Source organism: Phyllostomus hastatus, unplaced genomic scaffold (genome assembly GCF_019186645.2).
Source record: "Phyllostomus hastatus isolate PE091 unplaced genomic scaffold, TTU_PhHast_1.1 phas_scaffold_28, whole genome shotgun sequence".
NCBI lineage: Eukaryota > Metazoa > Chordata > Mammalia > Chiroptera > Phyllostomidae > Phyllostomus > Phyllostomus hastatus.
The window spans coordinates 19,993,471-20,013,340 of NW_025334022.1; the positions used below are offsets into that span (position 1 = coordinate 19,993,471).

The 19,870-nt window shown below is 41.3% G+C and overlaps 2 protein-coding genes across 2 annotated transcripts; one reads left to right on the plus strand and one right to left on the minus strand.

The window, feature by feature from the left end:
- The first annotated feature begins 4,509 nt into the window (after window positions 1-4,509).
- On the plus strand, window positions 4,510-6,484 carry CT83 (cancer/testis antigen 83). The gene is made up of 2 exons (XM_045817481.1): window positions 4,510-4,584; window positions 6,194-6,484. The coding sequence occupies exons 1-2, from the start codon at window positions 4,510-4,512 to the stop codon at window positions 6,482-6,484; spliced, it is 366 nt and encodes a 121-aa protein (XP_045673437.1).
- A 3,579-nt stretch (window positions 6,485-10,063) lies between these two features.
- On the minus strand, window positions 10,064-17,366 carry LOC123805184 (sodium- and chloride-dependent neutral and basic amino acid transporter B(0+)-like). The gene is made up of 6 exons (XM_045817679.1): window positions 17,243-17,366; window positions 15,397-15,515; window positions 14,661-14,760; window positions 14,293-14,402; window positions 11,785-11,952; window positions 10,064-10,384 (listed from the first exon to the last, which is right to left on the minus strand). Exons 1-6 carry the CDS (start codon window positions 17,283-17,285, stop codon window positions 10,217-10,219), a joined length of 708 nt encoding a protein of 235 aa, XP_045673635.1. The 5' UTR covers window positions 17,286-17,366; the 3' UTR covers window positions 10,064-10,216.
- Between the last annotated feature and the right edge of the window lie 2,504 nt (window positions 17,367-19,870).

Here is a 19,870-nt window from a genome sequence, read left to right on the forward strand (position 1 = left end):
GGCACTACCAGGAAAATGCAAATTTTTATTTGCATTTACAGTTGTCTACAAAGATAAGAGGTTTGTAAGAAACATCCTTTCAGAGCACAAACCAGGATTTTGGAAGGAGGCAGAGTGGATTGTTGTGTATGTTAACACAATAAATAAAATTCTTAAGAGGGGAGGGAAGTAATAAAGAAATATAGAAAAAGACAATTGGTACAAAACAGACAGGGGGAGGTTAAGAATAGTATAGGAGCCCTGGCTGGTGTAGCTCAGTGGATTGAGAGCGGGCTGTGAACCAAAGCATCGCAGGTTCAATTCCCAGTCAGGGCACATGCCTGGGTTGTAGGCCACGGCCCCCCAGCAACCGCACATTGATGTTTCTCTCTCTGTCTCTTTCTCCCTCCCTTCCCTCTAGTAAATAAATAAATAAATAAATAAATAAATAAAATCTTAAAAAAAAGAATAGTATAGGAAATGGAGAAGCCAAAGAACTTATACGTACAACCCATGCACATGAACTAAGGGGGGAGATGCTGGAGGGAGGGGAGTGCAGGGAGGAAGGAGATAAAGGGGAGAAAAAATATGGGGCAACTGTAATAGCATAATCAATAAAATATATTTAAAAAAGAAAAACGCCATTACTTTAAATAAAGTTGCAGCATAGATCTTTGAAATAGCATTCTGTAATTGAATGAGCACATTTTTGCCAATGACTAATATGTACAGATCTTAAAATATTTAAGACTAATACTTTGAAAACATAGTGATAAGCAACAATGATTGTTAGAAACTTCACTTTTTTCCAAAAATAGGAAACTTAAAAAAATTATATTTATTTATTTTTAGACAGAAAGGAAGGGAGGGAGAAAGAGAGGGAGAGAAACATCAATGTGTGGTTTCCTCTCAGGTGCCCCCTACTGGGGAACTGGCCTGCAACCCAGTGATGTGCTCTGACTGGGAATCGAACCGGTGACCCTTTAGTTCATGGACCAGCACTCAGTCCACTGAACCACAGCAGCCAGGGCCAAAAATAAGAAACTTTAAAAGGTAATTTAATATATGCTAGAAGTACAGAGAGTTAACAAAATATATCAAGAAGAAAAAATGCCTGTACTCTGTGTACAGAATAAGTTGGTCTTTGAGCAGAAAGCAATCTCAAATTCTCATTTCATTTTTGGTACACCATTCATATGATGATCCCCAGTAAAGAATTCATAAGCCACCTTTATTTCTAACCTTAACATAACTGTATGTGTGTGTGTTCAGACATATATGTAAATGTACAAGTTATGTAATAATGCTATTCCCATCTTATTTTCAAAAGATAATTAACTTTATCAATATTAAATAAAACAATGTCTAAGCCATGTTGAAATTATTTTGAGAAAAGTATAAAATTCTTCTAATAAACAAAAACATAAGTTATTGTTGGGAACCGCCCTGACTGGTATCAGAAGCTGAAACCCCTGCCTAGGCTAAGGCTAAGGGAATGCCCTTGGATCCGTAAGCCAACAAGGAGACAAAAGCTTATCTGCCTGGCAGGAATGCTGCTTCTGCTGCTTCATTCATAACTGAACCCCAAGGCTTGGTCGGTTAGCCAAAGACGGGTAAGATTCCCCAAGGGGGGATCTAAGACAGGCACGATCACTTGGGAGGCCCCCCAAAAGAAGGACTTTGGGGGCTGCAGCAAAAGGGGGTGATGGACCCTCGCTCCTCACCTTTGACATAGCCTGAGTGCTCATCGTCTGGGAGAAAATCTCCTTATTTCTTGGTTGCCTTAGTTCCCGTGCTCCACCTAAGCCTGAAACAATGACAGGGTGGTGCAGCTCTGTGCTGAGAAGTGCGGATTCCCCGGGTGATCAGGCCTAAGAAAGAACATGTAAATTACTGTGAAGCCTGCTTTGTTTAGAATGCTCTCAGTTGAATGAGAGGAGTCCAAGGAGGAAGTTAGTTTGTTCCTCAAAGTCTTACAGCTCTTTGACCCTGACTCAAAACAGACCCTCAGACTTCCTTGTTTTCTGTGGTTCCTTACTTCCTCGTAATGAGTACTGTACTTTACCTGAATTATTATGCAAAACGAGCCCAATAAAAGCAGGTTTGGACGGTAAATCGGCGCGCTCCCCACTAGAGGGGGTGGCCATTCGTCCCTACTTCTCCACAGAAACTAGTCTGTCTCTGTGCATGTTTTTTCTTGCGTGTTTTCGACGAGCCATCCACAGCGTTCCATGATCACTGCTGGCCGGTGACCCACGCATCAAGTTATATTCATTATCTCCTATATGCTCATTGTCCCTAGTCCAAATGCAACCATCCACCTTTACCAAAGAACCAACCAAACAACGAAACCTTGTTTTCTTACAGAGAAAACTAGAACCCAAGAAGCAAAGAACTGTCTAATTTTTTTTTGTACACCACCACACATTTCATATTATGTATTTTTTTTCTTTTTGCTACATGTTTCCTGCATGGTTTGTATCCTCAGTCATTGTCCACAAGACTCTGAGGAGCTGCAGGAATGTGCAGGTGCAGACTCGAGGCCCAGCTGTGGACAGCGCCTGGACGGCACAGAGCAGAGGTCTGTGCTCCCCAGCCACTTAAACGCAGTCTCTAAACACAGAGCCAGAAAAAGAACAAAGTAAACCCAATGTTAGCAGAAAGATGGGAATAATAAATATTAGAGCAGAAATAAAGGAAATAGAGGAGAACAAAACAATAAAGAGCTGGACTAAGAAAAACAGAAAAGACACAAATAACAAAAATTTTAAAAATGGTGGACATTAATGTTGATTTTACAGAAACAAACTGGATCATAAGAAAGTACTATGAACACTCATGCCCCAACAATTGGATAACCTAGATGAAACAAAAAATTCCTAGAAACACCCAACGTACAAAAACGGAATCATGATGAAGTAGAAAATATGAATATAGTTATTACTAGCAAGGAGATTTAATCAGTAATCAAAACTTCCAACCAAGGAAAGTCCTGGGCAAGATGGCAACAACGGTGAATTTTACCAAATATCGAAAGAGCGATTAACATCAGTCCTCAAAGTCTTCCAAAAATTGGAGAGGATGGAAGGCTTCCTCATGCCTTCTCTGAAGCCAGCATTACCCCAATACCAAAGCCAGCCAAAGGCACTGCAAAAGAGAAAAAAGAAGGAAAAGAACAATACAGAGCAATATCTTTATGAATATGGATGCAAAAATCTTTGAGACTTCTGGTTTCCAGTCCACTATGCAACAAGCTTGGAAGATGCTAGTCCATCCTTACGACAAGTGAAAGCTGGGCAAACCTGAAGATTGACAATAAAAGGAATACACCACAGTGCCCACCCTTTACTTGGGAGTACAATCCATACCTAGTGAATAAATAAACCTCTAAACTTTGAACTCATAATTGGGAAGTAAGTTTGATATGAAAAGCTTGCACATGCCATTCCTCTCCATCATGTCTATGTGAAATGAGAGTTATTCCCCCCAGCAGTTAGGGGGGCTGCAGTTTGACGCTCATCTTGAAATTACCCTGGCAATTTTTTTTTGCTTCAGTGTCACCTTGTACATTTATCTAAATTTCTTGGAAATGTGTAACTTGTCTAGTCCAGTGTTTCTTGTATCTGTTAGTTTTTATCAATTTTCTTCCGACTGTAGTGCTGGATTCCCCATGTGGAAAGTGTGACACCCTTGGTGCTCCCGAGTCAGCAGTGCAGGAGAGGGCGCTGGGCTGGGAGTGAAGGCAGGAGAAGGGGGTGGGGGGCGGGGGTTTACCTCTGGATTGAACCCTGTGGATGTGAGGTCCTGTTTTGCTTCTAGTTTCAAAGGACTTTACTTGACACCTCAATCTGTTTCTGCATTTCCAAAATGAGACACAATACTGGAGACACCTGTAGTTCAAAATACTGTGGGAATTACATGGGGAAAGGTCCCTTGAATCACTGTTTACGCTGTGCAGTGACACGGATGTGCATAATTATCTCAGTGCCATAGGGTTGGAGTGAGGCCTAACGTGGGAACCAGAGCATCAAGAGGTTTCTGGGAAAGTCTTATGTAACTACTTTTTACAGTGTGTTTGTATGTTGGTGTTGAACTTGTGTTTGAAATGAATAATGGAATAGTTGCAGCAGAGGCAAACATATCTTTAAAAGGAAGAAAGAAAGGGCGAAAGAGCATTTTTTGAATGCTGCATTTAACCAGTCTGAGTCGGCATTTCCACCATGTTTCGGCTCCCTGGGAAGCCTGGGTTCACCAGTCCGGCCCTGGCTCTCCTCTGGAACCACTGCCGCCTGGTCTCCTGGAGACGGGAGTTTGCAGCCTCGGATTGTGGCATGGGGCTGCACGTTCTGCTCCACTGTGAGGTCACCTGCCCTCCAGGGTGGAACGCAGGGCGCTGAGGCCCCCCCAGTGGCGCCAGGCAATCCGGAAGCTCAGCACGCTGGCCGCTGGCCCCGACCTCCCGGAGCTGTGGTGGCTAGCGGCCCCTGCCCGCCCGGGTGCCCGAGACACAGAAGAGGCCGAGGAGCAGCCATGAGCATCCTGTTGCTCCTCCTGGGCTGCCTCGTGTGCCTCTTCCTGCTGGTCTTCTGGCCTCGTGACTGTCAGGTAAAGTGTATCAGAGAGATTGGAAAGACATGAAGCTAGGGGAAGATACGCGTGGGAGGTCGTTTAAGAAACTAGGAAGATGGTAAAACGGTAAAACTAGGGTAAGGGAGGGCACCTCATTCCCCCTTTTTCTCTTGCAAGAGCCCCCGATGTTTATTCTTTGCGTCCACACTTCTCTCATCTTGGCCGGTGATTCGATAGCTGTGATGTGTTGTAAAAAGGCCCCAGTCACTAATGATACGGTCAGTTTTCCACCCACTCGGAAAGCACAGCTTCACGTGTCTGCTCTGCAGCACCACCTCTGGCTGTTGCGGCCGCTGCAGGGAGCCGTTGACGGGGGAGGAGGGGAGGTGGGGGAGGTGGAGGGGGGGGAGGTGGGGGAGGTGGAGGGGGGAGGGGAGGTGGGGGAGGTGGAGGGGGAGGGGAGGTGGGGAGGTGGAGGGGGAGGGAGGTGGGGAGGTGGAGGGGGGAGGGGAGGTGGGGAGGTGGAGGGGGGAGGGGAGGTGGGGAGGTGGAGGGGGGAGGGGAGGTGGGGAGGTGGAGGGGAGGGGGAGGTGGGGAGGTGGAGGGGGGAGGGGAGGTGGGGAGGTGGAGGGGAGGGGGAGGTGGGGAGGTGGAGGGGGGGTGGGGAGGTGGGGAGGTGGAGGGGAGGGGGAGGTGGGGAGGTGGAGGGGGAGGGGAGGTGGGGAGGTGGAGGGGGGAGGGGAGGTGGGGAGGTGGGGAGGTGGGGAGGTGGAGGGGCGGTGGGGAGGTGGGGAGGTGGAGGGGGGAGGGGCGGTGGCGGAGGGAAGCTGGACTGGAGGCGGTGGGCAGGCGGTGCAGTGTGCAGATGGTGTGTTGTGGGGTGGCACCCTCGAAACCTGTACAGTTGTACTTAGCACTGTCACCCCAGTGAATTCAATGTTTTCTTCGATTTTTGTTAAAAAAGAATCTGTACCATCTCACTTTTCTTCTCTGGTTTCTACTGCCCCTATGTTTCTGTTTGCCTCCTCCTCCTCTGTGTTTTCCTTTTCACCCATCTTGATGATAACTTTAGGGGCATTCACAAACAGTTCAGGTCAAAACATGATATTCCTGGTGCTATTTAAATTTGCAAATGAAGTCCTTTTAGGTAAGGGTCAGACAGGGCCCAAATACAGACCTACTGCACTGCCCAGGACATGTCAGGCAAGAATACAGCATTTAGCGTTAAAAGATCACCTTCCCACATTTCCCCCTCAGTCTGGATGGGAAGAGCACATTTCCAAATCAGTGTAGTCTTTCAACAGATTTTTAATCTGCATTTTTTAAAGGATCTTTATTTATTTATTTTTAGAGAGGGAAGGGCGGGAGAGAGAGAGAGAGAGAGAGGGAAACATCAATGTGCAGTTGCTGGGGGGTCATGGCCTGCAACCCAGGCATGTAGCCTGACTGGGAATCGAACCTGTGACACTGGTTCACAGCCTGCGCTCAATCCACTGAGCTACGCCAGCCAGGGCCTAATCTGCATTTCTTAAGGAAGGGCAGTCAGTTCATTTTCATAACCAAGACTGAGCATGTTCTTATTTGGTAGTATTTGTAAATTGCTAAACTCAGTAAACTACAGGTGTGTAATTTGTTTTCTTTACAGAGACACACTGGTGAAACATCATCAAACTCGACTGCTTTCCTACTAGTGAGACCATCTTCTGTGACTGAGTCAGCTAACAGCGATGGTGACAACAGTGTGACAGTCATCCGCCTCTCTCGGGACACCTTAATTAATTCCCCGAGCTCCGAGGTTGTGGACAAACTAGTAGTGGTAAACCTCAGGGTGGTGGAATACAACCTCGCCGAACTGGAACGTTTGGTAGTCACCAGGCGCTTAAGTGGCACACTAGTGAACCATAAACCCACCGGGCAGGCTGGCAGCATGTGCTGACAGTGTACACAATCATTAAATGCACTTTGAATGCATTCACTGGACTAGTATATGTGTTTACACCAAATTAATTATTGTTTAGAAGGGGAGGATAGGCCAAGTAAGATGCAAAACCCAGACATTATTAATTTGCATACTCACAGTTAAAGAATGGATTAGATGTTGCTAATATATATTTTACCAGGGAAGGAATGAAAACACAGCCGAGAAAAAAAATCATTCAAAAAATTTTGAAAATAAGCTACAGTGAAAAAAATCTAGTTGACATATAGTGATTTTAATTTTGCTCAAGCGTGAGAAATGGTTTTCTCTGGCAGTTTATACTACAGTACTGGACGTCTCCTAGTTTGTATTAAAGTCAATGAGATTCGATAAGACACTTTCCATTTGCAGAACAGTCTTTCTTACCACTGTGGAATCTGCGTATAATAATATAGAAGAGCTGTCTATGAGTGCCCTAAAGTATACAAGGCACTCTGTTAAAGTCTGTGCCTCACACCTTTGTGAGGAATTACACACATTCATAGTGAGCTCTTAAAGGGAATCTCTTCCTAATCACCCCTCCCACTGCCAATTCGATAGTATTTCATTAGAAATGTATCTAAATCTTTCCTGCATTGCAAGAGTCACCTATAGAAAATTGCATGCATTTTACTACTTCAGTAAGAAATTCACACCCCAAATACTATCAAAATATAACGGTAGAATGTCTGTGATGTAATATGGATTAAAATTAAGAAAAAAAAGTATTTCTTAGCTGTAGTCACCCATCTATTTCATATGATATTTTATAAAATCCACTGTAACAGAGGAATTAACAATCTGTTGAAGTCCACCAACAGCATTTGATCTACCCTCAAAATGTTTTTAAAGACTGTATTTATTTATTTTTGGAGAGGAGAAGGGAAGGAGTAAAAGAGGGAGAGAAACATCAATGTGTGGTTGCCCCGCGAGCGTCCCCTACTGGGGACCTGGCCTGCAACCCAGGCATCTGCTCTGACTGGGCATCGAACCTGTGACCATTTGGTTTGCAGGCCAACATTGAATCTGCTGAGCCACACTGCCTAGGGATATCCTCAGAATATTTTAAATGAGCTCATCTTATGTATGTATACATACCTCGCTGAGATTGTTCAATTACAGGCCTACCGATTTACCTACATTCAGGCTCGCTCCTCCCAAAAGAAATTATTAGTATAAATGAAAGAAATACCTTCACCCCTTACTCCTTAATCTTAAATCTAAAAAAGAGGAAAAGAAATATAAAATATATTAGAAATTAACCTTTAACATTCTTCTTCATATTTCTTCCTTGCCACGAATGAAAGCTAGCAGTGGTGTGTGCGGTTGTTAAACTTTTCAGTCCCAGATCCCTGTGATATGCTGACAAAGACTATAAACACTCTCCTTAGAAAAATGCGTGCACACCTACACCTAGAAAAATATTGCATGTAATTTTACTTCCATATGTTTCCTAAGCCCATATTAAAAACATTAAGAATAATTGGAAAGTGTCTTACATACTTAGGCCATGTTCATCGTTCTAGGCTGTGATGCTCCAACCAGTTTTCACCAATGTGTAATCAGTGTAAAGAACTATTATGATACAATGTTTTCATTATCTTCTGTAGGGAAATGGGGACATAGGACTTCCTAATTTGCTTTCTCTCACTCTTGACAAGTTGAACAAGTTTATCTCCTATAAGTATGTAAATAAGTTCTCACCCACAACTGGTAACATCTTCAAATAAGACAAAATCATCCCACTTGATTTATTAACTATATATTACAACAGAAGATTTAAATTTTTTATAATAATGTTTTACTTCTTTTTTTAAGATTTTATTTATTTATTTATTTTTACAGAGGGAAGGGAGGGAGAAAGAGAGAGAGAGAGAAACATCAATGTGGGGTTGCTGGGGGTCACGGCCTGCAACCCAGGCATGTACCCTGACTGGGAATCGAACCTGCGACACTTTGGTTCGCAGCCTGCGCTCAATCCACTGAGCTACGCCAGCCAGGGCAGAAGATTTAAATTTGATTGAAGTCATTTCTACCTTAGTATTTTGTTCCATAGTCTATTTGAAATGACACCTAGATTTCAGAGAGTCCAATGAACTATTCTGAATTTTGTGAAACAGTACAAACTAGATGGGTCAGATGTTCCTTTCAAATGTAACCTAGGACAGACGTTACATGGAGAAGTAGTCCAAGACCCCGGTTTCCGTTTTCTAGATTTCTCACTTACTGGCCACAGCATCCTAATTTTTCTGTCCTTTTTAACATATGAAAATAAAGAACATAACTATGAAGTTCACAATGAAAGGTGAGCCATAAATACATGAAGTTTTTAGACATTTCGATCACAAGTATTAAACTACAGTTCTCGTGCTATATACATAGTCCATTTTTTCCACATATGTATAACATTTCTAATCGACTGAGGCCTTCAATTTTAACACATTCTTTTAAATAGACTGATTTATTTTCTCCAGGTTTATGGAGAAAAGTCTATATAGCAAGAAAATATTAGCACGCAATATTTTAAAACTTGTGTGGTAGAAAATATAACTATTTTCTATATAATTCGCTCAGATGTCAACCTTCACTACATTAGAAAAACTGGATGGTAATATGTACAGAAATGTGTTGGGAACCGCCCTGACTGGTATTAGAAGCTGAAACCCCCGCCTAGCTAAGGCTAAGGGAACGCCCTTGGAACCGTGAGCCGGCAAGGAGACAAAAGCTTATCTTCCTGGCAGGAATGCTGCTTCTGCTGCTTTGTTCATAACTGAACCCCCCAAAAAGCTTGGTCGATTAGCCAAAGACGGGTAAGATTCCCCACGGGGGAACAACCCAAGCCAGGCACGATCACTTTTGGGAGGCCCCCCAAAAGAAGGACTTGGGGGGGCTGCAGCAAAAGGGGGTGATGGACCCTCACTCCTCGGCTTTGACAAAGTCTGAGTTCTCAGCGTCCGGAAGAAAATCTCCTTATCTCTCGGTGGCCTTAGTTCCTGCACTCCACCTAAGCCTGAAACAATGACGGGGAAGTACAGCTCGGTACTGGGAAGTGCGGATTTCCCGGGGTGATCAGGCCTAAGAAAGAACATGTAAATTACTGTGAAACCTTCTTTTGTTCAAGAATGCTCTCAGTTGAATGAGGAGGGTCTTAGGAGGAAGCTAGTTTGTTCCTCAGCCTTACAGCTCTTTGACCCCCAACTCAATAGACTGGCAGAGCTCTTTGTTTTCTATATTCCTTACTTCCCCTAATGAGTATTGTACGTTACCTGAGTTATTATGCAAAATGAGCCTAATAAAAGCAGGTATGGACGGTGGATCGGCGCGCTCCCCACTAGGGGGGTGGCCATTTCGTCCCTACTTCCCCCACAGAAACTAGTTTGTCTCTGTGCATGTTGTTATTTCTCGCGTGTTTATTGTCGAGCCATCCACAGTGTTCCGTGGTCACTGCTGGCCGGTGACCCACGCGCAACAGAAATGTTACTGTGAAATGCAGATAATGTGTGCTATCCAGATAGATCATCTAAAGGAAATACAATAAGCACATTGATAAAAAATTAGTACATTCACATTTTTATATTACATTCCTGCTTAAATGAGAAAAACAGTTGTTTTACTATTATGAACATAATATATACATTTTTGTTCAGTTAACATACAAATAAATAAAATTTTCTCTATTCTAAAGCAATCACATTGCACAGGCACATATTCTTAAAAATTAGAACTTATTCTGGTTTCTGGTTTCCCACTGCCACTGATAGTAGGTATTTCATGGTCGGTGTCTTCCTTAGGATCTGCCATGTCTTTGTATCTCTCCCCGCGGTGTCGTTCCAAGTATGGGCCCCAGTTAGAAGCTGGTCTGCAGCAGCTTACAATGCGCTGAAATGGGAAAAATGCTGTCTTAGAACTTAAGCGCTACGATCTGTACATAAATAAATATAAAACTACATTTTTATTTTAGAATGTTAAATTTAAAAAAGGATTTTATTTATTTATTTTTAGAGAGGGAAGGGAGGGACAGAGAGCAGGAGAGATACATTGATCTGTTGCCTCTTGCACTCTCCCAGCTGGGGACCTGGCCAGCAACCCAGACATGTGCCCTGACTGAGAATGGAACTGGTGACCAGTTGGTTTGCAGGCCAGTGTTCAATCCACTGAGCCACACCAGCCAGAGCTAGGATGTTAAATTTCCTTGCCCTGCCCTTAGGGTGACAGTTAGGTTTACCTGTTTTCCCAGGTAAACCAGTGTATACCTGGGAATTTTCAAGAACCAAAGAGAGGGAGCTCCAGGGTGAAACAACTGATCTACATCCATTCTTGAACGGGCTTACGTTTATTTAAAATCTGACTGCTGAGCTTACCTTGCCATTGCCCTTTGTCTTAGTGATGTGTCGTAACCAACTCCATCCCCCTAGGCCTCCATGGAAGAGGGATGACTTAGGATCTAGTTTGTGTTCAAGGTCATTTACCAGGCTTTTTCAGTCTAAACATGCTATTAGGAAATGCATTATAAAGAAACCAGGATGTTGTGTGTGTGCCTGTGTGTGTGTGACCATGTTTTAAAAGTGAAGATTGTAGGGATAAAACTAAAAGATCATCTGCATTGCAACATCTTCAAGAACAAGTTAGTACCAGTACAGATATAATAACTTTCATGTGCTAAGCACTCTAACAGGGCCTGAGGCTACAGCAACAAGCAAGGCAAGACTTCTTCTTAAAGGAGCTTGTAGTCTAGTACAGGGAGACACGCAAATCTGTGTACAGCATAATACAATGTTATGCACATAGTAGTGAATGTTCGTCTCAGGTATAAAAGCAGTCTAAAGGAAAGAGTGATTAATTTGAATTTGATCTCATGGTCATAATCTCACATTACCACCATATGGGTAGATTAATCTTTGGTTTGATCCTAGTGCTTTATATGAAGTACAAATAATATTAATTTTAAATTGAATTTAATGGGGTGATATTGGTTAATAAAATTATATAGGTTTCAGAGGTGCATTGCTAGAATACATCATCTGTATATAAACTAAAAAACAAAATAGAAACAGACTGATGGATAGAGACGACAGACTGACAGCTGTCAGAGGGGAGGGGGTTAGGTGGACAGCTTGAAGAAGGTGAAGGGATGGAAAAGCCCGCAGAGTCAACAGCATGGTGATTACCAGAAGGAAAGGGGGTGGGGAAAGGTAGGAGAGGGCAAAGGGGGGATAAAGGGTGATGGAGGGGACTTGACCTGGACTGGTGAACAAATAATATTGATTTTACGTGCTTACCTGAAAGATGTTTCCTTTAGCTTGAATTATTTTTATAATAGCCATAATTGGAATCCAGATAATGCAAAAAATAATCATACACCAGCCTAGAGCAACTCCCCAGTCAGGATATGGAATTTTAGCGTAATCAGGTCTGTCAAATTTCACCAGTGACCAGATGAAAATTGCCTGTGAAAGTTAACACGTGAAAAGACAATGCTGCAGATCAGACTTCATTGCACAAGTGATTTCAATTGCGCTAATTATTAGCAACTTGATTCCATCCCTTAGAAATAAAGCAATGACAATGGATGAAAACACATTTGAGGAACTAAGACAACCAGGTAACTAGCCAGAAGACGGCAATACTAAATGAACCAAACTATGTAATTTGTATTTGGCTTTGAATAAATTCTTCCAAAATTAGCACCCCCACATACACATGTATAAAACATACTAATACTTGTCTAACATGTATTTCAATAAAATACCATAAAATATACCTGAGGGAGAGTAAAATAATACCAGAAATTTTGTTATTAACTTTTAACTTGTAGTAGCATGGTTTTATTCTACACCATAAGCTAGCCCACATGTGAATTAATTCAATGAGAATGTAAAGTACAAATTAGTGAACATGCTGTTGCTCCTGGCTTAGCAATTGTTTCTCATATTTCCCACCACATGGAGCATCCCTACTCCACATCCAAGCACTCACGCACTCACTTTCTAGTAGTACGCGCATATTTACCAAAGCACACTTTGCTTCCAGCCTCTCGAGAAAAAAAAAAGTTCAATGTATGTTTGGGTGAAACAAATCTGAATCTTAAAGCTGAAACATGTTAAGGCCAAGTTTTCTTTAAAATCTCTTAAAAAAACATGTTGTAGCCTAAAGCTAATCAGATATTTAGAAATTTGTAAAACAAAATGAAGTGATCAAAACCAAAAATCACCTAGTAGTAGTTCCTCTAAATTTAGTTTAGAATGTGTTTAGATGCAAGAGTCTTTATAAAATGGATAATCAAATTTAATTTCAAAATTAAATAGCTTAATTCCATTAATTTAGCGACAGTCATTTAAATACTTTTTACAATTACCATAATCCTACATAACTACAAGAGAAGAATGAGGGACAGTGAAGCTCAATGTATGTAACTTGACTCAAACGGCTGATGATGTATATCATGTCATGGTCAATAGCTTGCATTTAAAAATAAACTCAGTTGTCAAACCTGTGTAATCAGTGAAAGTTGGTTGGCTAAAAGTCTAGTTAGGTCTTCTGATTTGATAAGGGTCTTAGTTTATTACAGAGACTCGTCAGAAGGGCCAAACTATACTTCCCAGCACTGTCAAAATCATTTAGCGAGAATGTAGGGCATCCAAATATTTTAATTCAGCACATTTAGTCTGAAACTGGTCACAACTTGAAACTGACCTTGTAATGTTAAAAAAATTAATTTCCTCTGAAAGCAAATAAGCATGGCACTTCAGATGTGAAGCAAATTTTAGATCAAATTCTTTAATGGCCTTTTCTAGGCAAACCGTTGAATCATGGAGGCAATAAGAACCAAAACATCCTCTGTGAAGCTTTGTGACTGTCACACCCACCCCATTGTCTTTGGTCGTGGATAATTGTCTATCCCATTCAGTGTTATGTTGGCATGCAGCCATGTATTGCCCTGAATTCTTGTTACTTGAAGATAGCGTGTCTGTATGCCATGCCTCTCCAGTACAACGGACTGTGCTTTCCCTCAGCTCCTAAAGAGCAACAACTGTTACATTTACTGACATAAGCTATTGTCTCCACCGTCACAGCTGAGTTTCTTTTGGTAATAGAATGTAGTAAGTACCTCCTATACAGACAAAAATATGCATTGAAATAGGAGTGTTGATTCTTAGCAATCCGTGTATTTGGATTGAATTCCATGAAAGCAGAGGCCATGCTCATATTTGCATTGTCTGTACCTAGCATATTTTTTAGGGAATGAGCAAACGAATGGTTTCTATTTATTTATCCTACTGGTAAATCTTAAATATATGGGAAATTTAAGTCTATAGGAGCCTGTTTACTTTGTCAAAAAGTAAATGTTTAAACCCATGGCCTCAAAACTAATACAGCAGAGGCATTTAATTTAGGCAACTCAGAGGCACCAGTCATAAAGCAGAAGTCGCTCTGGCTGGCGTAGCTCGGTGGATTGAGCACGGACTGTGAACCAGGCCTCGCAGGTTCAGTTCCCAGTCAGGGCACATGCCTAGGTTGCAGGCCATGGCCCCCCAGCAACCACACATTGATGTCCCCTCTCTCTCTCTCTCTCTCTCTCTCTCTCTCTCCCCCCCTTCTCTCTCTTTCCTCTCTAAAAAATAAATAAATAATCTTTTAAAAATTAAAAAAAATAAAGCAGAAGTTGAAAATCATTAATTTATGATATTACTTTGCCTTATGGTCTCCAATGTGAGTTATTCCATTTTATCTTACAAATGTTTAAATATATCTTGTTGACACGAAATCCATACCATATTAATACTTACAATCAAAAGAACAGGCGTAATGGCAAACCAGCAGGCTCTCCACCATAGCCAGAATATCCACCTTTTTGCTCCAATCATCATTTCTATATCTTTAATGAATCTGTTCCCTCCTAACAAAATAATTGACAAACAGTGCATTCAGTCTTTGCTCGTTTTCCCTCCATTAATCATTGTGGCTCCAAATTTTCTGCCAGAATGTTTCCCTATACTACAGGAACAGAGCATACACCTTTACATTTTATTTATAAATATATATCATATATTTTGCCCAGTTGTATTGTAATTTACCATTACAGTGCACAGAGTGGAAATGATCAAACTAAATTATTCTCATATAAAGTATAGATAAGTGTATAGTCACAACTTACCATAAATCCAGATGACTCCTACTATTTCCAGTATAGCTGCAATCAAAATGCCCCATCCAGCACAGAAATGGTCAATCAGATTAACCCAGTAAATCCCAGCCTATTAAAAAAAATCATGGGGGGAGGGGTGGGGAAAAATACAGACAACTGTAATTGAACAACAATAAAATAATTTTTAAAAATCAATTACTTCTAAGTATAACTTGTCATTATTTTTATGATTGATTAGACATTCAAATTAAATTTGTTAATTTGATTATAACATACGCTCCTTGGTTTCATTTCTGCCAAAAATGTGAAAAGGAATGCTTTCGCATGTGAATACAGATGTGGATTTAAATATCCCAAAAAGGATGTTCCTTTTATTCTGTGCCGAGTCAGATAGTTAATCGTCAAAATGATAGGCAGTGTCTGTGTGTTCCGTAGTAGCGGCCAAGATATAGAGTGTGTTTTTAAAGTCTAAAAGTTTATTGTGGTTAAGGAAAGTGCTCCTTATTGGGCCTCCCCCCACTCTGCAAACTATACTTACTATTGAAATTGTGCTATCCAGGGAAACAGCCTGAACTAAAACTCAGAAAACCTTGGTCCAAATCAGACTGGGACTTGTCATTAAACATCCTCTTAAACCTTGATTTTTCTCATTTAGATAATAATTGAATGTCAATTCAGAATTTCTCATTTAGATATAGGTAAATATTCCAAGTAATATTTTGTCTATAAAAATACGGTAGTATACCTGAGTTACACAGACGAGACCCAGGAGGAACAAAACCAAGCAGCAACCCAAAGTTATAGGAACCCTCATTTTCTTCATCACTTTGGGAAATAAATCTTGAATTGTTGTTGTGATCGTTTCTTCAGAAGGGAAAAAATAGCATGTCATATGTCAACTCATTTGCCAATGAGTTTAATCACAGAATTCAACTTATGTTAATGAAATTACAAATATATGTTGAGCATGCGGTCTGGGCCCTGCTCCTTGCTTTTGAGAGCCACAGAGTCCTTTCTCTGGCAGTCACCACTCACCAGTGCTGATAAAAATCGAATGCGGCTGGATTTGTCAGTCTTAGTCTGTTTTATAAGGATTTGCATTGGTAGCAACTATAAGGAAACAGGTCCCTGAGGGCTGAAGCAGTTTGAGAGAGTTATAGGAAAGGAAGAAGTCCAGCGCAGCTTTCCAAAAAGGTGAACATTTGAATAAATGACATGGAGACAGAAAGGCCTTCCAGGTTTAAGAAATTAACGTGTTCACGAAACGGGCACTGGCTTAAAAGTAGAAAAAATGTATGAGTGAAAGGACTAAGAAACACGTTTGAAATATTTGCGGGCTTGGAAAATGAATTAGAGGAGGCTGGACTTTATCCTATAAACAGTAAGCTATTAACATGTTTCATGTGCCCTAACCTGTGTGGCTCAGTTGGTTGGAGCCTCGCCCATAGACTGAAAGGTAGCAGCAGGTTCCATTCCCAGTCAGGGCACATACCCGGGTTTCAGGTTCTGTCCCCGGTCAGCACATGAACAAGAAGACGACCAGGCAAGCGATGTTTATCACATTGATATCTCTCATGTCGATGTCTCTCACATCCATCTCTATCTCTCTGTCTCTCTCTCTCCCCCTGCCTTTCTCTCTCTCTCAAAGCAAAGAAGAAACGTCCTCAGGTGAGGATGAAAAAATAAATAAAATGTCTTATGTAAGAGGATGATATAATAAAAACAATTTCAGAATTTCTAAGTGTGTACCCTAAGGAAGATTCTTATGTGTACATAGAGCCACGTAAAGAATAGTCAGTGTAGCAGTGTGTGCAAGTGTTCAAAGCCGGAAATGATCCAAATGCCCCCATCGTTACAGCAACACATCATGAATTAGCTACATCTATATGTCTATGTATGAACACATAGACATATATGTGTTGATAGTACATAAAAAACAACTGTCAGAATGGTATGTATGAAGTGAAATTTCACATTTGGGGGGGCATTGAACATTCACAGTATTTATGGGTACATTATATCATGTATACAAACACGGGTTGAATAACATCATTCACAGTGATGTTTATTTCTAGGAAGGGAGAAATGTGAGTGGTATTAGGGAGAGAAGCATGGGATACTTCAAATTCATCTGTAACAGTTTAGTTTTCTAAAAAATGTCTGAAGCAAATATGGTAAAGTATTAATGTTTGCTCATTTTGGGTGTCTGGCTCATGACTACTTTGTAGTTTTTAATTTATTAAGAAGAATTTTTAAAATTCTAAAAAGATTTTGTTTATTTAATTTCAGAGAGAAGGGAAGGGAGGGAGAGAAGGAGAGGAACATCAATGTGTGGTAACCCAACTGGGGACCTGGCCCGCAACCCAGGCATGTGCCCTGACTGGGAATGGAACCAGCAACCTTTTTGGTTCACAGGCCGGGCGCTCCATCCACTTAGCCACACCAGCAAGGGCTAAAAAGAAGTTTTAGAAAGATTATTCTTAGAGTAAAACCTAGGAGAGGCAACGAGGGTTAAGAAAAGAATGTTTTTAAGTAGGGGAAACATGAGTGCAATATAAGAGGGATGGGTGAACCCTGGAAGCATTACTTACCAATGGAAGCAAATTGAGAGTCGAGACCCAAAGTCAACAGCATGAAGAAAAATAATATGGACCAAAATGGCCCACCAGGGAGTTGGGCTAGAGCTTCTGGATAAGCAATGAATGCCAAATCAAAACCTGAGAAAAATACATAGCATTTTCATTTAAATTAGTTCCCAAGAAAAGTGACATAATTGGATATTTTCAAAGTTACATACTAGAAGAATTTCATTTGAATTTGGCGACCCAATTCATGATATACATTCTTTAGCCGCTGTTTCACTTTCACTTTAAAAGCATTTGGTGTGGTTGTTGTGCAATGTGATAGTGTGAACACGTGACGTTGGTTACATTTGTCTCGTAGGAAATCTAAACTACGTCATTGATTTTGTTTAACTGACTTTATTTTTTAAGTTTGATGAACAATAACAGCTATCTTAAACTTGGAAACCTAAATTCGGTTACCTATGTACCCTAGAAATTCTAAAAGAATTACACTATCAAAAAAAATATGTTTATGGAACTTCTTAGTGTCCAACCATCTCTTCAAATGTGTGCCCAAAATCATAATTAAATCTTATTTTCTATTTGATGTATGTTATCTTTAGAGATGTTTTTTAAAACTTTCAATTATACTACGTGACACTTAGTTTTAAGTATTTCGATTCTCCATCCTCCCAGATGACCAACGTAGGCCTCAGGAGAATTCGCTTCTAGTCTAGGCACTCTCACTTCCTAATTATTTGATTTTCTGCAAGATTTAACATTTCTGTGCATCTGTCCCCTCCTCTGTAAATGAGGAGCTGGACACTGGGTGACCTCCAAGGTCCCTTCTAGTTCTAACATTCTATTCTCATTCATCAGTCTCTCCATCAAATGACACTAACCATAAATAAAAATTTAATAAGAAAGTCTTACTTAAAAGTACCCTAGAATTATTTTCCTGACACTCTCTATCCAGATAATTAAGCAACCCTAGCTAATGTGTTTAAGGTTAGGAAGTTCATTCATCACACTATTTCTGGCTGGACACAGCCAGACATAAAAAGTCACTTGGGTTTCTAGCTACATGATGTTAATGTGTTTTAAAGATTCAGACCAATATTGTAATCGCCCATAGAGAAACATATATATGTGTGTGTATCTGTCCAGAAGTTATCCAGCCATGTAACATGAAAAACAGACACATTTACTGAAGAAGATACAAGATATAAGAAACATTGTATATAGGAGAATGACACCTCAGTCTCCTTCAAAGTAGGCTTTGGAACCTCACATAGTTCTCTCAATCACCAGCAGCTGCCCTGTTGTATTTTCCTGAATCTCATCAACAGTTTAAAATCTCTTCCCTTCCAAAGGTGATTTTAGTTTTGGGAAAAGCCAGAAGTTGCAGGACGCTAAATCTGGAATGTAATGTGACTGAGTCACCTGGGTAATTTGATGTTTCACTAGAAAACTCTGCACAACATTTTATGCATGAGCGGGCATATTGCAATTAAGCTGCCTATCACTAGCTGCCCATAGCTGTGGCCTTCTGAATGAATCATCCAAGTAGTTTTCATGGAGGAGTGTTCAAGCTTAACACAAATTTTATGTACATTCGTTGCTTTACTCGCTCAGTCATTTTAAAGGCGACAGCCACACAGTACACATGCTCATTTAAAAGCATCAGTTGTCCCCACACACTAGTACAGTGAAGTTGTCATTGTTTATACATGCTCATTGTAGTCCACTGTCCTTGGCTGCCAGTTTACATTGATGTTGTGCAAACCATTCACATTATATTAACAATGGTTGGTCTTTTTCTGGACAGATCTTGTTCATACATGTATGTTGGGAACCGCCCTGACTGGTATCAGAAACTGAGACCCCCGCCTAGGCTAAGGCTAAGGGAACGCCCTTGGAACCGTGAGCCGGCAAGGAGACAAAAGCTTATCTTCCTGGCAGGAATGCTGTTTCTGCTGCTTTGTTCATAACTGAACCCCCCAAAAGCTTGGTCGGTTAGCCAAAGACGGGTAAGATTCCCCACGGGGGGAACAACCCAAGCCAGGCACGATCACTTTGGGAGGCCCCCCCCCCAAAAGAAGGACTTGGGGGGCTGCAGCAAAAGGGGGTGATGGACCCTCACTCCTCGGCTTTGACAAAGTCTGAGTTCTCAGCGTCCGGAAGAAAATCTCCTTATCTCTCGGTGGCCTTAGTTCCCTTGCTCCACCTAAGCCTCAAACAATGACGGGGAAGTACAGCTCGGTACTGGGAAGTGCGGATTTCCCGGGGTGATCAGGCCTAAGAAAGAACATGTAAATTACTGTGAAACCTTCTTTGTTCAAGAATGCTCTCAGTTGAATGAGGAGGGTCTTAGGAGGAAGCTAGTTTGTTCCTCAGCCTTACAGCTCTTTGACCCCCCAACTCAATAGACTGGCAGAGCTCTTTGTTTTCTATATTCCTTACTTCCCCTAATGAGTATTGTACGTTACCTGAGTTATTATGCAAAATGAGCCTAATAAAAGCAGGTATGGACGGTGGATCGGCGCGCTCCCCACTAGGGGGGGTGGCCATTCTGTCCCTACTTCCCCACAGAAACTAGTTTGTCTCTGTGCATGTTGTTATTTCTCGCGTGTTTATCGTCGAGCCATCCACAGC

Excerpts from the sequence above, each read along its gene's own strand:
- CT83 (XM_045817481.1), top strand. The coding sequence starts at position 4,510 with ATGAGCATCCTGTTGCTCCTCCTGGGCTGCCTCGTGTGCCTCTTCCTG. Across the intron at positions 4,585-6,193 it reads TCTGGCCTCGTGACTGTCAG|AGACACACTGGTGAAACATC; the intron begins GTAAAGTGTATC and ends TTTTCTTTACAG.
- LOC123805184 (XM_045817679.1), bottom strand. The coding sequence starts at position 17,285 with ATGCTGTTGACTTTGGGTCTCGACTCTCAATTTGCTTCCATTG. Across the intron at positions 15,516-17,242 it reads CTCTCAATTTGCTTCCATTG|AAACGATCACAACAACAATT; the intron begins GTAAGTAATGCT and ends TCCCTTCTGAAG. Across the intron at positions 10,385-11,784 it reads CTAAAGGAAACATCTTTCAG|CGCATTGTAAGCTGCTGCAG; the intron begins GTAAGCACGTAA and ends TTCCCATTTCAG.